The sequence below is a fragment of the Mustelus asterias genome, chromosome 5 (genome assembly GCF_964213995.1).
Source record: "Mustelus asterias chromosome 5, sMusAst1.hap1.1, whole genome shotgun sequence".
Taxonomy (NCBI): Eukaryota; Metazoa; Chordata; class Chondrichthyes; order Carcharhiniformes; family Triakidae; genus Mustelus; species Mustelus asterias.
The window spans coordinates 14,973,738-14,997,576 of NC_135805.1; the positions used below are offsets into that span (position 1 = coordinate 14,973,738).

The 23,839-nt window shown below is 42.9% G+C and overlaps 1 protein-coding gene across 2 annotated transcripts in view; it reads right to left on the reverse strand.

Annotated features, from left to right (window-relative positions):
- Window positions 1-896: 896 nt before the first annotated feature.
- Window positions 897-23,839, reverse strand: part of LOC144493377 (mechanosensitive cation channel TMEM63B-like) — an 80,956-nt gene continuing 58,013 nt past the window's right edge. Inside the window, exons 14-18 of one of the 2 annotated variants that reach the window (XM_078212205.1) lie at window positions 14,121-14,288; window positions 12,756-12,871; window positions 11,101-11,160; window positions 6,476-6,553; window positions 897-3,261 (exon numbers count right to left, since the gene is read on the reverse strand). In XM_078212205.1, the coding sequence (XP_078068331.1) occupies window positions 3,109-3,261; window positions 6,476-6,553; window positions 11,101-11,160; window positions 12,756-12,871; window positions 14,121-14,288 (575 nt within the window). In that variant the 3' untranslated portion in view covers window positions 897-3,108. The remainder of the gene's footprint in view (window positions 3,262-6,475; window positions 6,554-11,100; window positions 11,161-12,755; window positions 12,872-14,120; window positions 14,289-23,839) is intronic. The other variant, XM_078212204.1, reaches the window with a different exon arrangement.

Genomic DNA, 23,839 nt, shown 5'->3' on the forward strand with positions numbered 1-23,839 from the left:
AATATTACATAACTTTACTGCAGATGATGTCACCAGTACCACAGGACGGATGTAAAGCAATTTGCAGATCTCTATTAATTACATTATATACACAATACTTGCACTTTAGTACATTCAGCTATGTACATGTAACCCTATCCCAACACAACATCAATTACTTAAACGCATTTCAATGAACCCATGATGTACTCTTATTTTCGGGCATGTGTGAAAGCACGTAACATTTAAGGTCAGTTCATAGAGGGCATGTTAAATAGCCAGTAGTTCTCAGATGCTAATCCTTCTCATCAGTACAAACAGGATTATACAGTCTGAAACTCTCAATAATTTAATTTCCGGTGAGGACATTCTAATTAATTTAGGTAAATGATAAAGTTATACAGTACTATCAAATCACTTCAGACAAACATATGCCAGTTACTCCCATTATATAGAACTCAAATATATTCTCCCAAATGCAACACACCATGCACTGGGTGCAGGAATTGCACTGTTAAATGCCCCCCTAGGGACAATGACATATATGGAAATCCAATGGCTTGTGCAAAACGGGCTTGCATGTGTTCCCATGTTTTACAAATTGTATGGTTAACTGAGTAGGGAAGAAACACTAGAGTTTACAAATTGACCTGCCATTTGAGCTTAGAGTGCACAGAACTTGCAAAGTACTTGGTGTCTTGGCAAAATGGACTCCGTACTTAATTAGGATTGCACTGGGCCAAAATTCAATCCAAACTGCTACTCAAGAAGTTATTATGGGAGTCACTGTCTTTCAGTCAACTACAAAAACACATAAATCCTAATGACTAGCATGTAGCTTCTTCTGTTAATTCTGAAAATAGCAAAGACATTACACCCTCCTTGACCCCAAGTATATAGAAAATTGTACGAGTATAACGGAGCACAAAGTTTAATTCTCCATCCAACTCACTTTAAAAAGGCCCTTGGGCCAAACAGTAGTTAATATAAATTCAAGAAAGCAAACATTGTTCAACAATAATGCGCACTTCCACCAAGATCAAATTGCAAATGAAATTTCGACAGGAAGGAAAAGTACAATTGGTGAACGGGTTAGGGCCCTGCTATAAAGGAATGTTACATTTCCTGCTATATAGGATCATTGCACATCCAGACAAACAAAACATGGATTCACTTTTACCTTTTTTATAACCTGTTTAAAGGAGGAATGGAGTCTCTAGTAGTGTCAGCAAGCTGAGACGTCAGTAAAACATGACCTCATCAGTTGATAGGTGTGAAGAGTTAAATACAATTATGTTTGTGTCTGTAATCCAGTCACCAGAGAGGGGAAGGAGTAAAAGGCAGGAGTAATCTATTTCAATTCTGATTGTTCTTTAGTTGCAACTTGATCATAACCAAGTTTGCACGTGGCTCCCTGCCATACTTCCAGCCACGATTGAGGATATTCTCGCCAAGACAAGCTGCACCTCTACTGGTTTTAGTGGGTGGAGAATGCTGGTTATTTTTAATAAATTACAGTATAGCAGCTCCTTTATCTAGAGTTATCTTCTTCTATCAAACAGCAGTGTCTTCAAATTCCAATTGAATTCAATTCATGGTCCCCACAAGAGAGACAAACAAGATGCAAGCTGACAAGGTAAGGCACTGCACGCCATCTTGATCTTAGCCAAGAAGCCGAGCAGTGACTTAACTTTTATGTTCACGGTAGTGTGGAAACAGAGGAGAATTGACAAACTCAGCCTTCAGTCCTGGTCCTTTTCAGACAACCTGCTTTTCGGTCTCTGCGAACCTTGCGAGAGAGAGTAAATTTAACGTTTCAGCTGTTGACGGTGCTGCCCAGTTAGTTTTTCAGTTTGCTCTATCCATGATAGATAGAAACATTTGCTCAATAGTCAACTGGAAATGCTGCACAAGCTTCAGTACATGTTATAGTTCTGAAATAATTTAAAATACTTTGAACTCGCCGGGAAGAAGGTTCAACTTCCCCACCACCAGCCCACCCCTCCTGAACATATCAGACTAGAACCAGGCTATTGGATAGGGAATGAGTTCATCATCAATGTGCCCTACCCTCTACCAACAGTGCTCAAAGCATCCCGAAAAATGACCGAAGTATAAACAGATCAGGAAGTCTGTAATTTCAGCATGGGATCGTCAGGCACTCCCCTGCTCATTTTGACAGCTTCTCATGACGATTCTATGAACTACATAGTAACCCGCTGACCCAACAATTCACTAATTATTTTTTTTGTCCATTACTTTCTGCACTTTGCAGAAAACTTTACAGCCTTTTAAAATTTATATTCTAACTACATTTGCGTGCAAGTGTGCTTTAAAACAAAAGTCAGAAAACGCCCAGCGCAGTTTGGCGCTGCAGAAAGCACAGGTCTCAAACCCGGGGTGACAATGCAGGATTTCTACAGGCCAACCCCTCCTACGTTAACTAACACTTTCACATAGCTGACAGCTGGCACCAAGAACACATTTAAATTGGTCCGGTTTGATCGCGACTACTGATCCCTTTTCAAACTTTTAAATTAAACTGCGTACTTACAAATATTCCAATTTTTCAACCAGTTTTACCATCCTGAGTTGTCTACATGATTTGAATCGGAATAAGATTGATTTCACCAGGAATTCTGTAACACTGATTCTCTCCCATCTGACAAGATGAAGCATATCAAACGCCATTCTCCCTCTCACACCCACCACTCTTCCCAGCGACAGTATATGTGCTTATGTAAATCAGGCTCTCTTGTTTATTCTCTACTCTGGTGGCAGGTCAGTAGAAGGTTTTCCTAGACTAATGTTAGAGATGCAGCCAAATTTCCTACCACTACTATATGTATATGATGACTGAATGTTTACAGTCGGGCAGGTAAAAATGCGTAGCTATTTTCTCTACAAACCCCGCACATTCCATCATATTCCACTTCCGCCATGTTCCTCAAGTTGGCAAAACAAATACAGGAAAAGTTTAGCAAATTGCACCGTACTGGTATGGGTCACACAGTACCATGGGTTAGTAATTATAGTCTGGGGTTTCAACGAACCAGTGGTGCCACAGTTCCCAGGTCCTAAACTGTGCAGTCTGAATCATTTAAAAAAAAAACTCTTCATCAAATCCCGCTAATGGTGAACCTCGTTTTCAATGAGACTGTCTTCGCAGGACTGAAACTCTCCTTCAGTAGTCACTTCCTTGGTATCCTTCTGCGATGTCGGCTCCTCATCATCTCCCGTGGGCTCCGATTGAGGATCCTGCAATACCTGGGCAATGTATCTCTGTATAAGAAAAGTAGCACAGGTTAGCATTGCATTATTTTATAAAGTAGTCAGTCAGAGCACAGAGAGGGAGTCAAACATCTGTACCCACCCACCCATCTGTCCAAAGTAGCATGTTGCATTGATAGCCCGTCGATGCCAGGATTTTTATGTTCTTGGAAAGTTCATGGAGGTAGAATTTATTGCATCTGATGATGAAATGGCTAGACTTAAGGGGCGGCAATGGCCTAGTGCTATTATCGCCAGGCTATTATCCCAAAAACTCCGCTCATGTTCTGGGTACCAGGGTTCGAATCCTGCCACGGCATGTGGTGGAATTTGAATTCAATAAAAAAATATCTGGAATTAAGAATCTACCCGATGGCCATGAAACCATTGTCAATTGTCAGAAAAACCCCATCTGGTTCACTAATGTCCTTTAGGGAAGGGAATCTGCTGTCCTTACCTGGCTGGCCTACATGTGACTCCAGAGTCACAGCAATGTGGTTGACTCTCCACGGCCCTCTGAACAAGGGCAACTAGGGATGGGCAATAAATGCTGGCCAGCCAGTGATGCCCATGTCCCACAAATGAATAAAAACTTGTCTTTGCCTGTTTAATTTCCATGAATTGTTGCAGGTGCAAGCTGCCGGAAGTGGAAAATGTTTGAGATGCTCAACAGGTCTGTGAGCATCTGGAGAGAGAAACATTAACTGCCCAGCATTTCCAGCTTTTACATTTTTATTTCAGATGTTTAGCAACTGCAGTATTTTGCTATTGTGTAAGGAGATGGAAATGGCACTGTGTTCAGTGCGAACATGGCAAGCAACTGAGAGTCTCCTTAACCAATTTAGAGAATTGTTCATGAATAGCAAAGTCTGAACCAGGAAGTATAAATCAGAGGGCTGGATTAGAGGAATGTCAAATCGGATCCAGAAGGTCAATGAAAGAGAGGAAGGAAAAATTGGTTTAAGAGTGAGAGTGAAAAGGAGACAAATTAAAAGCAAATTAAGAACACTCATTTAAAGCTGAAGGAATGAGACTCCACACTTGTAAAGGGTCTTCTGGGCCAGAGTGGCTGCCTGATCATAATTAAGACTTAAGAAGCCATCAAGATGGATAAGTGAACCAAAATGGACAAGCCTTAAGTTTCTGCGCTGAGCTTAGTCTGTATCTATGAAGTACAGGAACTTCATGCTGTTCAACAGAATTGAGTGGGGAGTGCAATGCAAGATGCTGTTTATGTACAGTTTATGAAGGATTGGCACATTTTGAACAGGAAGTTCAGGATTTCATTGCGCACCAACATAAATAACAATGTGCACCATTAGCCTCACTATTTTTTTAATAGTAAATTCAAACCAATTAAAGAAATGGATTTTCAGCCCACCGTGTGCGTGCCAATTCTTATGTTTGTAATCATTCTAATCACATTCCTCTTCACGATTTTTCAAGAATTAAAAATTTACCATACCTTATTCATTTTTAAATGATGCTATAATCTCTGCCTCAAGAGCTAACCGTGCTCAATGATAAGCCTCTATGGAACACATAATAAATAAACACTTCACATTTTTCCACCACTGTGCTTCCCTACCCCCACATAGGATCATAGAAACCCTAGTGCAGAAGGAGGCCATTCAGCCCATGAATTTGCACTGACAGCAATCCCACCCAGGCCCTATCCGTCATCCCACATATTTACCTCCAAGCGGCGGCACAGTGGTTAGCTCTGCTGCCTCACAGCACCAGAGACCTGGGTTCAATTCCCAGCTTGGGTCACTGTGTGGAGTTTGCACGTTCTCCCTCTGTCTGCTTGGGTTTCCTCTGGGTGCGCTGGTTTCCTCCCACAGTCCGAAAGATGTGCTGGTTAGATGCATTGGCCAAACTAAATTCTCCCTCTGTGTACCTGAACAGGTATCAGAGTGTGGCGACTAGGGGATTTTCACAGTAACTTCATTGCAGTGTTAATGTAAGCCCAATTGTGACACTAATAAATAAAATAATCCCTCTAACCTATGCATCCCAGGACATTAAGGGGCAATTTAGCATGGCCAATCAACCTAACCTGCACATCTTTGGAGTGTGGGAGGAAACCGGAGCACCCGGAGGAAACCCACGCAGACACGGGGAGAACTCCACACAGACAGTGACCCAAACCGGGAATTGAACCCGGGTACCTGGAGCTGTGAGGCAACAGTGCTAACCACTGTGCCACCCCAAATGGTAAATTTTTCACGAAGAGGAATGTGATTAGAACTAATACAAACATGAGAACTGGCACGCACACGGTGGACTGAGTATCCATTGCTTCCTGGTCCCCGAATCACCAAAGTAACCTCTTTTAGCAAGAGCAAACATGAAATGAAGCATTCTGTTAAACTAACAATGTTCTGTGTTGCTGCACATTTTAGTGCAAATTAGAAAAATGATTCAGATCCCTCACACCACTTAACAATCTCAACTATATCACTATGGATAAGAGTTGTACTGAGCTCAAGTACCTCTCTGTAACCAGGTAAGCAGAGGGTTGCTCTTTAATTATGCAGGGTTTCACTAAACAGGGAAACACCTACCTACAAAACAGTGACATGGGCTGCAAACATATTAAGGAATGGAGAAGGGGTCGAGAAGACTTTGAGCTTGATTGCTTTGCCACAATTCAAGGCAAACATTTAAGATAAATTTGAATAAATAGTTTAAGTAGGGGAAGATTCAGGGCTAGTCAGGAGAGGTTGTTTGAGAAAAGAGCCAAGATATAGACCATGGATAATTCACTTCATTTGGTGCTGTAAACTATACACCCCAAGTTCTGACCAGCACACTACACAGGGCACAAATACATTTATTTTAAAAAGCAGATCTAATTCTGCTCTGAGTAATGGAAAACTTTACAAAGCTGTGCTGGAACCTCTACCATAGAGCAGCAGGAATTAATGCTCTGTCATATCAAACTAGAGAAAGAGACAGCTGTATAATATTGTACCACTGTCAGTGACAATTAATCTGTTCCTGAATTGTGGAACTAAAAGTCACAAAAATATTCAATAGCACACAAAGCGTGTATGGGTCTCGAGCAGGTGCCCAATCCTGACTCCGAGCTCTGAAGCTAATGTGCCACCAATTGAACTTTTTCTGCAATAGTCCTAAAACACAGACCCTGAAACAAGACAAATAGTGACAGTAAGGCTGCAGTTACAGGCGGTGCCTAGTGACAGATGAAAAGGTAACTTACTGTAACCTTTGGTGGGGATGAAGTGCTTTCCCGTTGTCCATTTGTTTCAACAGCACCATCCACTTCACTACGATCAATCTGAAGGTGAGATAAACATCCATGAGAAGTCTTACTATATATGCCACTGTGCCAATCAAATCCATCGGTAGCATACCTGCGCCTACCATGCTACTTGAATATTCTTTGATCCCCAAAGATCATTCAACCAAACCTCCAGAATATTTCTTTAGCAAAACTGGAGTCAATGGGAATCAAGGGGATGGGAATCAGGGGGGAAACTCTCCACTGATTGGAGTTGTACTGAACACAATGGAAGGTGGTTATGGTTGTTGGAGGTCAGTCACCTAGATTCCAGTACATCATTGCAGGAGTTACTCAGGGTAGTGTCCTAGGCCCAAGCATCTTCAGCTACTTCATCAATGACCTTTCTTCTATCATAAGATCAGAAGTGGGGATGTTTGCTGGTTATTGTGCAATGTTCACTATTCGTGACTTCAGAAACTGAAGCAGTCCATGTCCAAATGCAGCAAGACCTGGACAATATCCAGGTTTAGGCTGACAAGTGGAAAGTAACATTCACTCCACACAAGTGCCAGGCAATGACCCTCTCAACAACAGGGAATCTAACGATGATGGAATAGTCTGCCTCATCATCAAAGGTGTGAATAGAGATGAACACTGAAATTACCAACGAACACAACGCCTCTACTTTCTCAGAAGACGAAGAAAACTTGGCATGTCAACTAGGAATCTCACCAACTTTTACAGATGTACCATAGAAAGCATTCTTTCTGGTTGTATCACAGCTTGGTATGGCTCCTGCTCTGCCCAAGACCGCAAGAAACTACAAAGGGTCATGAATGTAGCCCAATCCATCACGCAAACCAGCCTCCCATCCACTGACTTGGTCTACACTTCTCGCTGCCTCGGAAAAGCAGCCAGCATAATTAAGGACCCCACGCACTCTGGACATACACTCTTCCACCTTCTTCCATCGGGAAAAAGATACAAAAGTCTGAGGTCATGTACCAACCGACTCAACAGCTTCTTCCCTGCTGCTGCCATTTGACTTTTGAATGGATCTACCTTGCATTAAGTTGCTCTTTCTCTACACCCTAGCTATGACTGTAACATTACATTCTGCACGCTCTCGTTTCCTACTCTATGAATGGTATGTTTTGTCTGCAGAGCGTGCAAGAAACAGTACTTCTCACTGTATACTAATACATGCGACAATAATAAATCAAATCAAATTAAAGAGATTTACTCCTGATCTTGTGACTGTCAAGGTCATCTGCGAAGTACCTGAAGATGTTCGGGCTGAGAATGTCTCCTCAAGGAACTCTTACAATGAAACGCTGGACTGTGGTGACAACTGGCCTTCAACAACCATCTTCATTTGTGTCAGGTAGAACTCCAGCCAGTGGAGTGCTTTGCCTTTGACCTCAATTATTTTAGTTGTGTTAGGACTCCTTGTTGTCATTATTGATTGAATAGCACTTTAAAGATGAGGGCAACTTCTCTCAACTCCCTCCTGGCACTCAGCTTGTGGCCACGTCTCAGCATTAGATTATGCTGTGTTCCGTAGCGGAGTCATTCTGATGGAAGTTGCGCTCAGTAGCCCTGAGCAGATTATTGGAGAATTTGTTGCTTGATGGCTCCTGCCATTACTTTGTTCTTTGTATCATTATAAAGAAAATTACAGCACAGGAACAGGCCCTTCGGTCCTCCAAGCCTGCACCGACCATGCTACCCGACTTAACTAAAACCCCCTGCCCTTCCGGGGACCAAATCCCTCTATTCCCATCCTATTCATGTATTTGTCAAGACGCCCCTTAAAAGTCACTACCGTATCCGCCTCCACTACCTCCCCTGGCAACGAGTTCCAGGCACCCACGACTGTGTGTAAAACATCTGCCTCGTACATCTCCTTTAAACCTTGCCCCTCGCACCTTAAACCTGTGCCCCCTAGTAATTGACTCTTCCACCCTGGGAAACAGCTTCTGACTATCCACTCTGTCTATGCCCCTCATAATCTTGCAGGCTTCTATCAAGTCGCCCCTCAACCTCTGTCGCCCCAGTGAGAACAAACCAAGTTTCTCCAACCTCTCCTCATAACTAATGCCCTCCATACCAGACAACATCCGGGTAAATCTTTTCTGTTCCTTCTCCAAAGCCTCCACATCCTTCTGGTAGTGTGGCAACCAGAATTGAACACTATATTCCAAGTGTGGTCTAACTAAGGTTCTATAAAGCTGCAACATGACTAAACAGTTTTTAAACTCAATGCCCCGGCCGATGAAGGCAAGCATGCCGTATGTCTTCTTGACTACCTTCTCCACCTGCGTTGCCACTTTCAGTGACCTGTGTACCTGTACACCCAGATCCCTTTGCCTATCAATACTCCTAAGGGTTCTGCCATTTACTGTATATTTGATATCTGTATTAGACCTTTCAAAATGCATTACCTCACATTTGTCCAGATTAAACTCCATCTGCCATCTCTCCGCCCAAGTCTCCAACTGATCTATATCCTGCTGTATCCTCTGATGGTCCTCATCGCTATCCGCAAATCCACCAACCTTTGCGTCATCCGCAAACTTACTGATCAAACCAGTTACATTTTTCTCCAAATCATTTATACAAACAGCAAAGGTCCCAGCACTGATCCCTGAGGAACACCACTTGTCACAGCCCTCCATTCAGAAACGCACCTTTCCACTGCTATCCTCTGTCTTCTTTAATCGAGCCAGTTTTGTATCCACCTTGCCAGCTCACCTCTGATCCTATGCTTCACCTTCTGCACCAGTCTGCCATGAGGGACCTTGCCAAAGGCCTTACTGAAGTCCATGTAGACAACATCCACGGCCCTACCCTCATCAATCATCTTCGTCACTTCCTCAAAAAACTCGATTAAGTTCGTGAGACACGACCTCCCCTTCACAAAACCATATTGCCTCTCACTAATACGTTCATTTATTTCCAAGTGGGAATAAATCCTGTCTCGAAGAATCCTCTCCAATAATTTCCCTACCACTGATGTCAGGCTCACCGGCCTATAATTACCTGGATTATACTTGCGATCCTTCTTAAACAAACAAATAACATTGGCTATTCTCCAATCCTCTGGGACCTCCCCTGTAGCCAGTGAGGATACAAAGATTTCTCTCAAGGCCCCAGCAATTTCCTCTCTTGCCTCTCTCAGTATTCTGGGGTATATCCCATTAGGCCCTGGAGAATTGTCAATCTTGATGTTACTCAAGAACCCCAATACCTGCTTTTTGATCTCAACATGACTCAAACTATCCACACATCCTTTCCCAGACTCATCATCCACCAAGTCCTTCTCTTTGGTGAATACTGATGCAAAGTACTCATTTAATACCTTGCCCATTTCCTCTGGCTCCTCGCATAGATTCCCTCCCTTGTTCTCGAGTGGGCCAACCCTCTCCCTGGCTACCCTCTTGCTCTTTATATATGTATAAAAAGCCTTGGGATTTTCCTTAATCCTGCTGGCCAATGCTTTTTCGTGACCCCTTTTAGCCCTCCTTACTCCTTGCTTAAGTTTCTTTCTACTTTCCTTGTATTCCACACTTGCTTCATGTGTTCCCAGCCTCCAAGCTTTGACAAATGCTTCCTTTTTCTCGGCTCACAATATCTCTCGTTATCCAAGGTTCTCAAAACTTGCCATACTTATCCTTCATCCTTACAGGAATGTGCCGGTCCTGAATCCCTATCAACTTACACTTCAAAGCCTCCCACACGCCAGATGTTGATTTGCCCCCAATCTACATTCTTCAGTTCCTGCCTAATATTGCTGTAATTAGCCTTCCCCCAATTTAGCACCTTGAGGACTACACTTATCTTTATCCAGATTCAGAGAAGTTTGATGGGGCAGAAATTGGTTGGATTGGATTTCTTTTTTTTTAAAAAAACCTGTGCTTGAATCTACCCAGGTCTGGTGGGATCAATCTCTCTGGTTGACAATGTGGGTTCGAAGTGAAATGAAATTAATTTGGTGTCGTTTCATTCTAGTTTCTAGAAATGGTGTCTAGTGCGTGAAATGGAAACATCACATTGATGCACGAGGAAGGACTCTTAAGGCTGGAATTGAGACATGCTGCTGTGGTAGATTAGGAATTTGCCTCAGCTTCAAATTTATGAGCGTTTCCAGTTCTTTTTGTCTTTGTGTTGTGAGCGACATACATTGGAATGCTCAAGGCCAAATTCTCATAGTCTGCACACATCGCAAGTTCCATCAATGCATTTATCCATCAGTGTGTCAAGTGCTAAAACCAGCCCTTTCCATACTTCTGAGCCCAAAGATTCAAAGACGACAAAGCAGTGAATAGAACATTGAAGTGCCTAGTCTTTACAAATTGTGTTGCCAGTGCCGGAAAGCTGCATACAGCTCACGCAATTTGGACACCTCATCCAAACCCAAGTTGTCCAAATTGATATTCCCCCACCTACAGAAGCGTGAAATGAAATGATAAGAAAAAGGCCCCAGCATGCAAATTGAGTTATCAAGGTTTTCAATTTGATTATTATGGATCATGATCTTCAAGAATGATTGATATAAATTAGTCAAAGTTAATTCCCAAACACCACGTGGTGAAAATTACCAGTGTCCTGTAACAGGATTCGTCCTCCGTACTTATAGTATCTGCCGAGGTGGAGGGTTGCTGAAAATCAACATTTTCAACCGTTACATTATCTACAAGTGGAAATAAAAACCTGGCAAGGATCATCTTACCAATATTGGAACCAGGAGAATTAATTCCTCCTCCTTTAAAGTGCATGGTGTTATCTGACCCCAGTACTCTTCTACGATTAATCCCAAAAAACTGCCAAGGTTCATCTTACCAATATCAGAACTAAGAGACTTTAAGTACATAGTGTTAACTGATCTCAGTAATGGCTCACAAGCGATCTCCGTGGGCCTGGGCTGGAAGGCAGGGACAAGGAAGTACAACAAAATATATATACAAGTCAGTATTCCTATTCTAATCACCATTTGGTGGCTCTCTGCTGCTAAAATACAGGCAGGTTTCACAGAGAGACAATAAAATGCCCTTTTGTTCAAATAGATAGTGCTGGCATTTCACTCGCCAAGTTCACATGTATCGAGTGGTCACTGGGGTGAAATAGCAGAGTGTTGTCAGAGTACGTGGAATTTTACACCAATAAGAAACAATTCTTTCAGTTGTGGGAGGGAAGGGAAGAAAGATTGGGACAGAGGGAGATAAAAAAAAAATTGGTAAAAGTAGTAAAAACCCAGGGAAAATATAAAATACAACTTCTACGCTGCAAGGTTAGAATGAGATAGAACACAAATTCAAAAGGTGATGCTTGGGGGGGGTTGGGTTGGGTTGGGGGCATTTCTGCAGCAACAAGTACCCGATTCACATTCTGGAAGGTTCCAGGTTTGATTCTTGGTCAATTAGCAGGTCTGTATGGTGTAGCAGTCAACAGCATTATGATTGGTCTCATTGTCTCGACAGTTGGGAAGTTAGAGCAGCTATCGGGGTGATAATAAGGTTCAAATGTGAAACTTTTCATGATTAGATGGTCAAGAAATCCCAATAACTAGGATTACACCAAGCAAGGTCTCACACAGGTATCTGTGGAATTGGCCATGGAGTTAACAATTTCAGGAAGATTTTCGGGAAAAATGTTTTAAGGAAGTAATATTTAACAGGAGATCCAGCTTCCTGTGAGCCACTTTTCCCAATCCTTATGGAACATTCTTCTACAGCAGCATTCTTAGGAAGCCTAGCAGGGCGTTATTCACACACACAACCCTTCAACGAGGCAATAAAGGCAAGAGGGATATATAGTAGGGTGAAGTAACAAAAAAAATCACTACATCTCCTTCTGCATCATTCAATAAATCTTAATAATATACTGTTTTACAATAACAAGCAGGCTGTACCATGGAATACAACGTGTGTTATTCTGCTATTGAGATGGCTTTGCCTTCAAGGATAAAAAAGTGAATGCATGTGAATCCTGAGCTCAATTTGGGACCATATGCGAGGGACTTGTGGAAATAAATGTATACACTTACACCCACATTTATGAGGTGCAAGAATGTTTTGAACAATTACAAGTGCCTGACCCAAAGGTTCATTAATAGCTACTGTATCTGAATTATCATCTTTAGTCCATTATACAATGACCTTAAAAGTAACAGCCCAGGTCAACATCCTGACCATTCACCTGTCACAAGGTTACCCAAGAGAATCCCAGAGTGTCCAGATAACAAAGAGAGACTTACCTTATAGTTATGAGCACTGAGGTATTTGAAGTGGCCAAAGCAGACATGAGAAAGGCAGATAACGATAGTGACCACCAATACAACAAATGTAAACATGGACGTAGCAGCTAAGAATCCTGCATACAAAATATATTTATTTTGAAGATTGGTTAATGACAAAATTCTAAAGAATCTCCAACATCAACAATAACAAACAACACTTGCAATGATATAGTACCTTTAACATATTGAATCATCTCAAGGCACTTCACAAGACTGTTCTTAGACAAGAATCATAGAATAGAATCGCTACAATACAGAAGGAGGCCATTCGGCCTTTCGAGGTTGAACTGGCCACAATGCCACCCAGGCCCTATTCCCATAACCCCACATATCTACCCTGCTAAGGGGAAATTTAGCATGGCCAATCAACCTAACCCGCATATCTTTGGAGTGTGGGGGGAAACTGGAGCACCTGGAGGAAACCCACACAGACACGGGAAGAATGTGCAAACTCCACACAGACAATGACCCAAGTCGGGAATTGAACCCGGGTCCCTGGTGCTGAGGAGCAGCAGTGCTAACCAGTGCCGCCCTAATACCTCAATCAAGGCAGCGCGGGGATAGATAATTCCATTTGGCCGGTGTGGGATCCAATTCACGACCTTAGTGTTATTAGCACCATGCTCTAACCACCTGAGCTAACCAGCCATGGCCATTCAAGGGGGAAGGAAATCAAAATACCCTTCTGTTTATAGACGGGTGGAGGGGAGAAATCAGGGTTGCTTAAATTAACCCCCTTCTGCCCATAACACCAGTCCGAATTGTAACCACTAAACTATTGTAATACAATAATTTAAATATACTTCAGGTTAAAAAAGAATGGAGAAAGGAAATGAGTGCATTGGATGGGTTGGGTAATGGGAACATCTGATGAAGGGTCATTAACCTGAAATGTTAACTCTTTCCCTGTCCACTGATGCTACCAGACCTAAATATTCCCAGTAGATTTTTGTTTTTAATTTCAGATTTCCAATATTTGCAGTATTTTGCTTTTGAATATCTGTCTAGGATAGATGTTGGTTGAGGGAAAAATATTGGACACAAGGCCCTTCTTTGAAATAGTGCTATGGGATCTTTTAAGTCCAGCTGAAAGAGCCTCAGTTTAACGTCTCACCTGAAAGATAGCACCTCTGACAATGCAGCACTCACCAAGCACTGCACTGGAGTTCAGCTGAGACTGCGTTCGAGGCATACTTGAACTCGCAACCTTATGACTTGGAGGTAAGAGTGCTAACCACTGATGTTGACGACACAAGAGAAATGGGCAGAAGGAACAACTGAAGATGCAGGAAATTAAAAGAACACAAAACTGCCACATCTTACCAGTTCTTACAGTAGAGAAGAAAAGCAGACATAACAGGCACATGATGGGAGCTGCCACCACCTGATTCACTGCTCCTGAGTGGATCTTCTTATCAAGTTTGGCAGGCAGATAGGCGTAGTAAAGGTTGTAGCGATCCACCAAGTGCTTCAATAGCATGTACATTAAACCTAATGGAACAGCAAAGAAAAAAAAAATACCTATTACAAAAGCTATAAAGAAATAAAGCAAATTATGCAGACAGCAAAAATCAAATAACCTGATTTGAATTTTTCTTTCAGGTTTTGACAATGGGGAAAAAGAGATACAACGCAAAGCTCGGGGTCAGAAAGAGAATGCCAGCTATGAAAGTTGAAGGCAATGGTGAGGTATAAAGAGTAAAGGTTAGAATGGAAAAAAAAACAATTGCAATTAAGACCTTTCAATATCTCAGGACAACACAAGTGCACAAGTATAGTCAGTTTCCAATTGGAAATTCAGCAATGAATCTATGCACAGTTAAGTTGCCAAAAACACTTGGCAAAGATCAGACAATTCTTGGCTTGGGTCACTGTCTGTGCGGAGTCTGTATGTCCTCCCCGTGTTTGCATGGGTTTCCTCCCACAGTCCAAAAGACGTACTGGTTAGGTGCATTGGCCATGCTAAATTCTCCCTCAGTGTACCCGAACAGGTGCCAGAGTATGGCCACTAGGGGATTATCACAGTAACTTCATTGCAGTGTTAATGTAAGCCTACTTGTGATGAATAAATAAACTTTACTTATGTATTTGAGTGATATTGATTGAGGGATAACTCCCCTGGTCTTCTTTGAAATAGTGCCATGGGATCTATTACATACACCGGAGAATACAGACAATGTTAAAGGTGTTCCATATAAATGCAACTTGTTGAATTGGTTTGTACAGCTGAAGGAAATTATAGGTAACAAATCCAAACTGGGACACAGGAAAAAGCAATCAAGATAAAGATATCTAGATGAAAAATCATCTAAAAAGGTGGCAGGATCTTTTTGGGGCACTTGGAAAATTTTCCATAGTTTGTGGCTGGACCAGCATTAACTGCCCATCCTTAATTGCCCCGAGAAAGTGGCGAAGGCCTTCGTGAATTGTTGAATTCTATGTGACATGGGTATATCCACAGTGCTGTTAGGGAGGGAGTTCCAGGACTTTGACCCAGCGACAGCAAAAGAGGTCCAATATTGTTCCAAATTTGGATGGCGAGAGGCTTGGAGGGGAACTTGCTGGTGGTGCTCCCTTGCATCTGCTGCCACTGTCCTTGGTAGAGTTTACAGATCTTTGATGAGTTGAATCGCCTGTGTCAGATGAATTGTCGATAGCATGGGAACTATCTCACTGCCTTGCCCAATATTGGTCTGGATTTTGAAGGCATCTGTTTCAGACCTTTCACCCAAAAAATACTCTTCAGTACAAATGCTGGAACACTGTCAGGGCCCATAGCCTTTAACAGTGTCCATAAGATATGGGAAGAGCAGAATTAGACCATTCGGCCCACCGACTCTGCTCCAGTGTCTTTAGCTGTTGCGCGAGTGGAGTAAATCAAAATTGGCTGGAGACCGGCATCTGTGATGCTGGAGAGCTCAGGAAGCGACCGGGACAGATCATCCACCCGGCACTTCTGGTTGAAGATAGCTGCAAATGATTCTGCTTTGTTTTTTGCACTGATGTGCTGGCTCCTCCATCAGAGATTGGGAGCATTTGCAGGGCCTCCTCCACTTAGTTGTTTCATTGTCCAACATCGAGTTGCTTTCACTTCAAGGCCAACCTTACTGAGTAAAGGTCATGTGATCTGAACCAATCAATAACTAGTGTAGGGAATCCAAGGGGAACATACAGGGTAAATGGCAGGACTCTGAAGAGTGCAGTTGAACAGAGGGATCTGGGAATACAGGTACAGAATTCCCTAAAAGTGACGTCACAGGTGGATAGGGTCGTAAAGAGTGCCTTTGGTACATTGGCCTTTATAAATCGGAGTATCGAGTATAAAAGTTGGAGTGTTATGGTAAGGTTATATAAGGCATTGGTGAGGCCGAATTTGGAGTATTGTGTACAGTTTTGGTCACCTAGTTACAGGAAGGATGTAAATAAGGTTGAAAGAGTGCAGAGAAGGTTCACAAGGATGTTGCCGGGACTTGAGAAGCTGAGTTACAGAGAGAGATTGAATGGGTTGGGACTTTATTCCCTGGAGCGTAGAAGATTGAGGGGAGATTTGATAGAGGTGTATAAGATTTTGATGGGTATAGATAGAGTGAATGCAAGCAGGCTTTTTCCGCTGAGGCTAGGGGAGAAAAAAACCAGAGGGCATGGGTTAAGGGTGAATGGAGAAAAGTTTAAAGGGAATATTAGGGGGAGCTTCTTCACGCAGAGTGGTGGGAGTGTGGAATGAGCTGCCGGATAAAGTGGTAAATGCGGGGTCACTTTTAATATTTAAGAAAAACTTGGACGGGTTCATGGATGAGAGGGGTGTGGAGGGATATGGTCCAAGTGCAGGTCAGTGGGACTTGGCAAAAAATGGTTCGGCACAGACAAGAAGGGCCAAAAGGCCTGTTTCTGAGCTGTAATTTTCTATGGAAGGAACTAGCTCAAAACATGCAGCTAATGACGCAACCTTGTAAATAAAGCTTGTCTGTTCAACTTAAGAAGCCTCTGGGAGTAAAGCTTCATGTTTATCAGCAGGAGGAAGGACTATCAACAGTCTTCAGTGTCAAGAAATTCCACTGCCACTCACATGGAAGACACTATCACGGTTTCTGACCACAAACTGTTTTTGGGCCCCTTCAAAGAGGGCCAGGCTATCCTGCCGATAACCTCAGCAAGAATTCAGTAATGAGCATTGTCTGCCTACAAACACACTTTCAGACACCGAGCTGGGATACGCGTAACAAACACTAATGCCCTTAGCCGCTACCCTGTACCAACATAAATCATCCTGACTTTAAAGCTGTTAGACACATGACCAGTCTGTGTGAAGTAGAACAGGAACTGGATCAATCGAGATCCACTTCTGTCTAAAGTGATAAGTTACTTACAAGATAGGAAAATGAGACCATTTCTGAAGAAATCAAACCCTTCCTTACCCGCAAAAGTAAACGGAGTTGTCAGGATGGCATCATATTCTGGAGAGCAAAAGTTCCTGTTCCAGACAGAGTGCTGCTCCTAACCGAATTACACAGCACTCATCCTGGCATCCCGAGGATGAAGATGCTTGCCAGGAGTTGTGGGGTGGACTGGAATTAATGCTGGTATCAAAAAGTTTGTCAAGCACTGTCAGTAGAGTGAACTGCAAGAAAAGCTGCCATCTACTGCCCCACTACACCTTTGGGGATGGGTGTGGGTACAGATCCATATTGACTATGTTGGTCTATTTTTAGCCACAACATTCTTTGCTCGTGATCAATGCACACCCTAAATGGATGGAGAATTTTGAGGTGAAGTCACCTACGCCTCATGCTACCATTGAAACGTTACGCCAATGCTTTTCAACTCACGGATTACCCAAAGTCATTGTATGGAACAATATTCACAACAACAACATTAGAATTAGGAGCAGGAGTAGGCCATCTGGCCCCTCGAGCCCACTCCGCCATTCAATAAGATCATGGCTGATCTTTTCCTGGACTCGGCTCCATTTACCATAACGCTTAATTCCTTTACTGTTTAAAAATTTATCTATCCTTGCCTTAAAAACATTCAATGAGGTAGCCTCAACAGCTTCATTGGGCAGGGAATTCCACAGATTCACAATCCTTTGGGTGAAGAAGTTCCTCCTCAAGTCAGTCCTAAATCTGCTCCCCCTTATTTTGAGGCCATGCCCCCTAGTTCTAGTTTCACCTGCCATTGGAAACAACTTCCCTGCTTCTATCTTATCTATTCCCTTCATAATCTTATATGTTTCTATAAGATCCCCCCTCATTCTTCTGAATTCCAATGAGTATAGCCCCAGTCTACTCAGTCTCTCCTCATAAGCCAACCCTCTCAACTCCGGAATCAACCTAGTGAATCTTCTCTGCACTCCCTCCAGTGCCAGTATATCCTTTCTCAAGTAAGGAGACCAAAACTGTACACAGTATTACAACATTTAAAAACTTCACCAGTCGCAACGGTATTACACACATCTGAACTGTGCCTTGCCACACAACATCAAACAGACTAGCTGAGAGCCATTCAAACCTCAATCCTAAACAAACCATTAGGAGGAACCTTGGATACCAAAGTCTCACATGTCCTCAGTTACTGTACCACTCCACATGCAACAACGAGAGTTTCACCAGCAGAAATGCCAATGAAATGTTGTCTCAGAACGAGACTGAGCCCCGTTTCCTAATTTGCCAGTGAGAGTAGAGACCAGACAAAGTAATCTGAAAACAAGCCATGATTTGCACAGTACAGCACAGAAGTTTATGGTAGATGAAGCTGCATATTCAAAAAACTTCAGTAGTGGATCAAGTTGGATCCCAGGAATGATTGTCCGAGACCGGATCGCTTTCACATTAAGTAGACTTGGAGCGATGGATTGTTTGCAAACACGTGGGCTACTTGAGGAATAGAGATGTCCCAGCATTCAGTGCAGCCACCAAGAAACATTTTTGAAGCCACAAGCACCAAAGTACATGATCGACCTGTTACAGACATGACTGATGACTCTGCTGATGCAAATAGTAATGAAACGTCTGTGCCAAAAGAGGTACCCATTATTACAGTTCCTGTTAATGTTGAACCTGTGGTAGCATCTCAAACTACAAAATTAAGCTGCTCCACCAGTAAACCTCAAAGACTTGGTTTATAATTATTGGAGCTATGGATATAGTGTGTAATGAGAAATCGAGACAAAGCACAAATGTAATCGTTTCTCAAATTTTGATAGCGCTTTCTATTCACCTTTATGAAGTAATTTGGTAAATAAGGATTGAAATAAAGAGTTAAAGTGGGAGGGATGTGGTGACTATCACATTAAGACCAGCCTTACTGAGTAGAGGGTATCTCTCCAAGGGAAGCAGTTTTCCTAGTTAGAAAAAGTGTACAATGGACGAACTCGAAGCACGCAGTGAATGAAACATATTTGTCCAACTTCCGGGAATACATTTTCACAACCATTCACGCCTGGATGTGGCAGGACTGCAGAGCTTAGATCGGATCTGTTTGTGGAGGGATCACTTCGCTCTGTCTATCGCATGTTGCTCTGTTTGGCATGCAAATAGTCCTGTGTTGTTGCTTCACCAGACTGATGCGACAGTTTTAGTATACCATGTGTGCTGCTGGCATGCCCTCCTGCACTTTACATTGAACCAGGGTTAACAAAAATCATGCAGGACTTGTTCTTCATTGCTGCCCTGGAAATACAGTTTCTCAAAGACTTCAATACACAAGAACAAATTTTTAAAAATGTTCTCTGATAGTCTCGACTCAAATAAATCGCATGAGGGCAAGGCACTGGAGAACTTCCATGAGAACTACATAAAAACATGTTAGTTAGGATCTTCAGGAGATGAGGGGGAAAGAAAACTCAAAAAAGGTGCGTCTTGCAGTGTGGAGTTGTTCCAATTAATCACCCAAACAGTCAGCCTATGCGATTGTTGAGTCCAGCTATTCTGACACTTCTTGCATGGTTATATGCAAATGGAAGTCAAGGCATGGATTAGTTATGTCTAATAGAATGATGGAACAGGCTCAAGAAACTGAATAGCCTACACCTGTTCCTATAACAGATCACTTAAACCAGGGCTGTCTGTCTACTCATTAAGGCAATTTACACATGACTTCAATATAGAGGCCAGAAATTGGCTAGAGAATGTGAAAATAGATTGAATCATAGAATCCTACAGTTCCGAAGGAGGCCTTTCAGCCCATCGAGTCTGTACCAACCACAATCCCACCCAGGCCCTATCCCTATAACCCCATGCATTTACCCTAGCTAATCCCCCTGACACTAAGGGGCAATTTAACATGGCCAATCAACCTAACCTGCACACCTTTGGACTGTGGAAGGAAACAGGAGCACCCGGAGGAAACCCACGCAGACACGAGGAAAACGTGCAGACTCCACAAAGACAGTGACCCAAGCTAAGAATCGAACCCGGGTCCCTTGGCACTGTGAGACAGCAGTGCTAACCACTGTGCCGCCCTTGAACTTGGGTCTGGAACAGCATCCAAAATGCGCCTGCATGTGAACTCTGGGAAAGCTCAAATTACATGGATATGGTTACGGCAAATTAGTATACCTAAACCAGGATGGTTTCCTGGCTTTCTCTTTTTGTTTTAAAGAAAAATATTCATTTGGTACATGAAAAACGGCACAATTTTAGAATTCATTCTAACAAGTTTAGAAATGTAGCGTGGAAGGACAAAGCTTTTGGATGAAGTATTAGGCGGTTAAAAATCAGTAGTAACAAATTAAACCATCTCCCCTCGCAAGACATCAGGCAGAGGTATCAACACACCAAGCCTAGTGACAACGTGGTCAAGTTGTTCAAACAACATACTAAATACATCAGGGATTGGATAGAGAGAGAGTTTGGAATGCAATGGAAGCAAGTGGAGAAGCAGGAATGTTCTAGGAATTAAGCTTCTGTAACCAAATCAAAATTGAACTGAAAGTTAAGCTGGTTAATTGCTGACTGACAGAAGAGTCTGTAATGGTTCAGTCTCGATGCACCTTAATTAAGGCTTAATATGCCTCCAGATTTGTTCAAAGATTTACAGTCCAAAAAAGTAAATGAATTGTAATCAGAACGCCAAAAGGATTATTAAAATAAGAGGGAACATGCTTTACGCAGCTGAGTAGTGTCAAATTTCACCAAACCAGCCCTGGAATGATACAATAGTCCACATCACTACCGTCTTTCATGTGTTTAAAAATTAAATGTGGGGAATTAATTGTTGGCCCTGTTTGAACAGCACTATCAGATTTATTTATTTATTATTCAGTCTTGGGATGTGGGCTTGCTGGCGAGGTCAGCATTTATTGCCTAACCTTATTTTCTCTCGAGGTGGTGGTGGTGGTGGTGAGCTGCCTTCTTGAACCGCTGCAGTTCTGTGGTGTAGCAGTGCTGGTAGGAACTGAGATCCAAGATTTGGACCTGGTGACATTGAAGGAACGGCGACATTTTTCCTTGCAGGCAAACTTGCAGATGGCGGCTCACATTTAGAACACCAGCAAAACACCTCAAAAATGATTCAGAAATGCCGGTTTCTGGCGCAGAGCTGATGACGCTCAAAACCTTAGCTGCGGAGGTCCAGGTGCCCAGCGGGAAGCCCGCGAAACAGCCTCCGCTGATGTCTCCCGGCCTGTTGTGCTGCTGGAGCAATGCAGCATGCTGGTTAGGTGCATTGGCCCGAACAGCGACTAGGGGAATTTCACAGTAACTTCACTGCAGTGTTAATGTAAGCCTTACTTGTGACTAATAAATAAACTTTACTTTATACTTTAAATCACCCCCAACATTTCAGCGAGATTGGTTTGCTCACAATGTGACAAATGCCTGGTTGGATTGTTGAGAAATGCCTGGAATCTGCTTTGGTTGCGCCTGCCATCTACGATGTGGTGTGTCTGACTATAATGCACTTGTTAATTCACATGCACCTCAAACTGAGCCTCAATGCTCGAGTATATTGTAAACCGTTTTATTTTTCTGAGCTTGGACAGCAAAGTTTATTTTTGTTCGTTCAAAATCAGTGGAATCTTGTGGCTTTACCCACTGAAGTAAACACCTTCAATCTCAAACCTCATCAACTATAAAAACATTATTGGTCCCTAACTGGATCTCCCCCCCGCTCCCCCATGTCTTGGGGTGTGGCAAGGATCATAACTCTGACCATAAAGAGAGTGTGTAACAAAGTTTCCCCAGACAAATCCCTGGGATGGTGGGATTGGCTTATGAGAGGGGATTGAGGAAATTGGGATGGTATTCTCTAGAGTTTAGAAGAATGAGTGTAATCTCATTGAAGGGTTCAAAACTGTTCCAGGGCTTGACAGTAAAGCTAAAAAGTTTATTTATTAGTAAGTAGGCTTATATTAACACTGCAATGAAGTTACTGCAAAAATTACACTGAAAGTGCAGTGGGCCATGGATTTGTGCCTTACACTGGAGGTACCCCCTCAATCTTTACGTATTTGATAGTTTGAAAGGCAACATTTATTAGTATCGCAAGTCAGCTTACATTAACACTGCAATGAAATTACTGTGAAAATCCCCTAGTCGCCACACTCCAGCTCCTGTTCGGGTACACTGATGGAGAATTTAGTGTGGCCAATGCACCTAACCAGCACGTCTTTTAGACTGTGGGAGGAAACTGGAGCATCCGGAGGAAACCCACGCAGAGACAGGGAGAATGTGCAGACTCCACACAGACCAAGCCAGGAATCGAACCCGGGTTCCTGGCACTGTGAGGTAGCAGTGCTAACCATTGTGCCACCATGCCGCCCCGGCACGATATACTCTAACAATCAGGGTAAGTATGAGGTACATGCGACAGGGTAGATGCAGAAAGGTTTATCCTGGCTGGAGGGTTTAGAACCAGAGGACAAATCTCATACAAAAGCGAAGCCATTTAGAATCGAAACGAGGAGAAATATCTTCAGTCAGAGGGTGAGGAACCTTTGGAATTCTCTATTCTAGAGGGCCTTAGAAGCTCAATCATGGAGTATGTTCAAAGCAGAGGTGAACAGATTTCAAAACATTAACTCTATTCTCTCTCCAAAAATGCTGTCAGACCTGCTGAGATTTTCCAGCCTTTTCTGCTTTCCCCCCCCAGATTCCAGAATCCACAGTAATTTGCTTTTATATTAAAGATACATACGCCATCGAGGGATAAAGGGATGGTGCAAGGAATGGCATGGAGGTGGAAGTCAGTCATGATCCAGTTGAATGGCAGAGCAGGCTAAGGCTTGAGGGGCCAAATGGCCCACTCCTGCTCCTATGCACCTACGCTCCTACAGTTGTGGTCTATTTAAGGATATAAGTATTGGAAGCAGTGCAGGGAGGGTTCACTTGACTGATTCCTGGGATGATGTGGTTATCTTACGAGGACAGGGTGGACAGGCTGGGTCTGTATCCATTAGAGTTTAGAAGGATGAGATGCGCTTTTATTGAAGCATACAAGATCCTGAGGGTACATGACGGGGTGGATGGTGAAAGGATGTTTCCCCTTTCCGCGGAGACTAGGGGACACAGTTTAAAACTAAGGGGTCTCTCATTTTAAATGGAGATAGAGAAATCATTTCTATGAGGGACGTTAAGCCTGTGTAATTCCTTTCTCCAGAGAATAGTTGAGACAGAGATTTTGACATTCAACCAGATAAGAGTGCTTTTGTTCCCACATTTTTCTCACCACCTGCTAGGAAGGTGCAGGCTCCCTGGTGACGTTCTGGATCTTTCTCATAAGTGGCCATGCTTCATAAATCAGCAAAGACAGGTGTCAGCAAAGGGGGCAAACGTGGAGGGCATTACAATGGGACAGGATCCTCACGTGGCTGTACATTTCACAGAAGGGTGTTCAATGAAAAGCAAACGGGTGAGGGAATGCTGGCCAGCTATCTGCTCCCTAGCTTAGGGGCAAAGGAGATAAGTTTAGCATCTTGAGGGATGCCTTGGCTGGAGTCAGCTTCTTCAGCAGAAGGAAATTCTGGAACCTTCCTAGTCTTTATGACTCAGTACCAAGCTATGAGGTGCACATAACCACTAAGCCTTCGGGGGAGCTCACAAGTT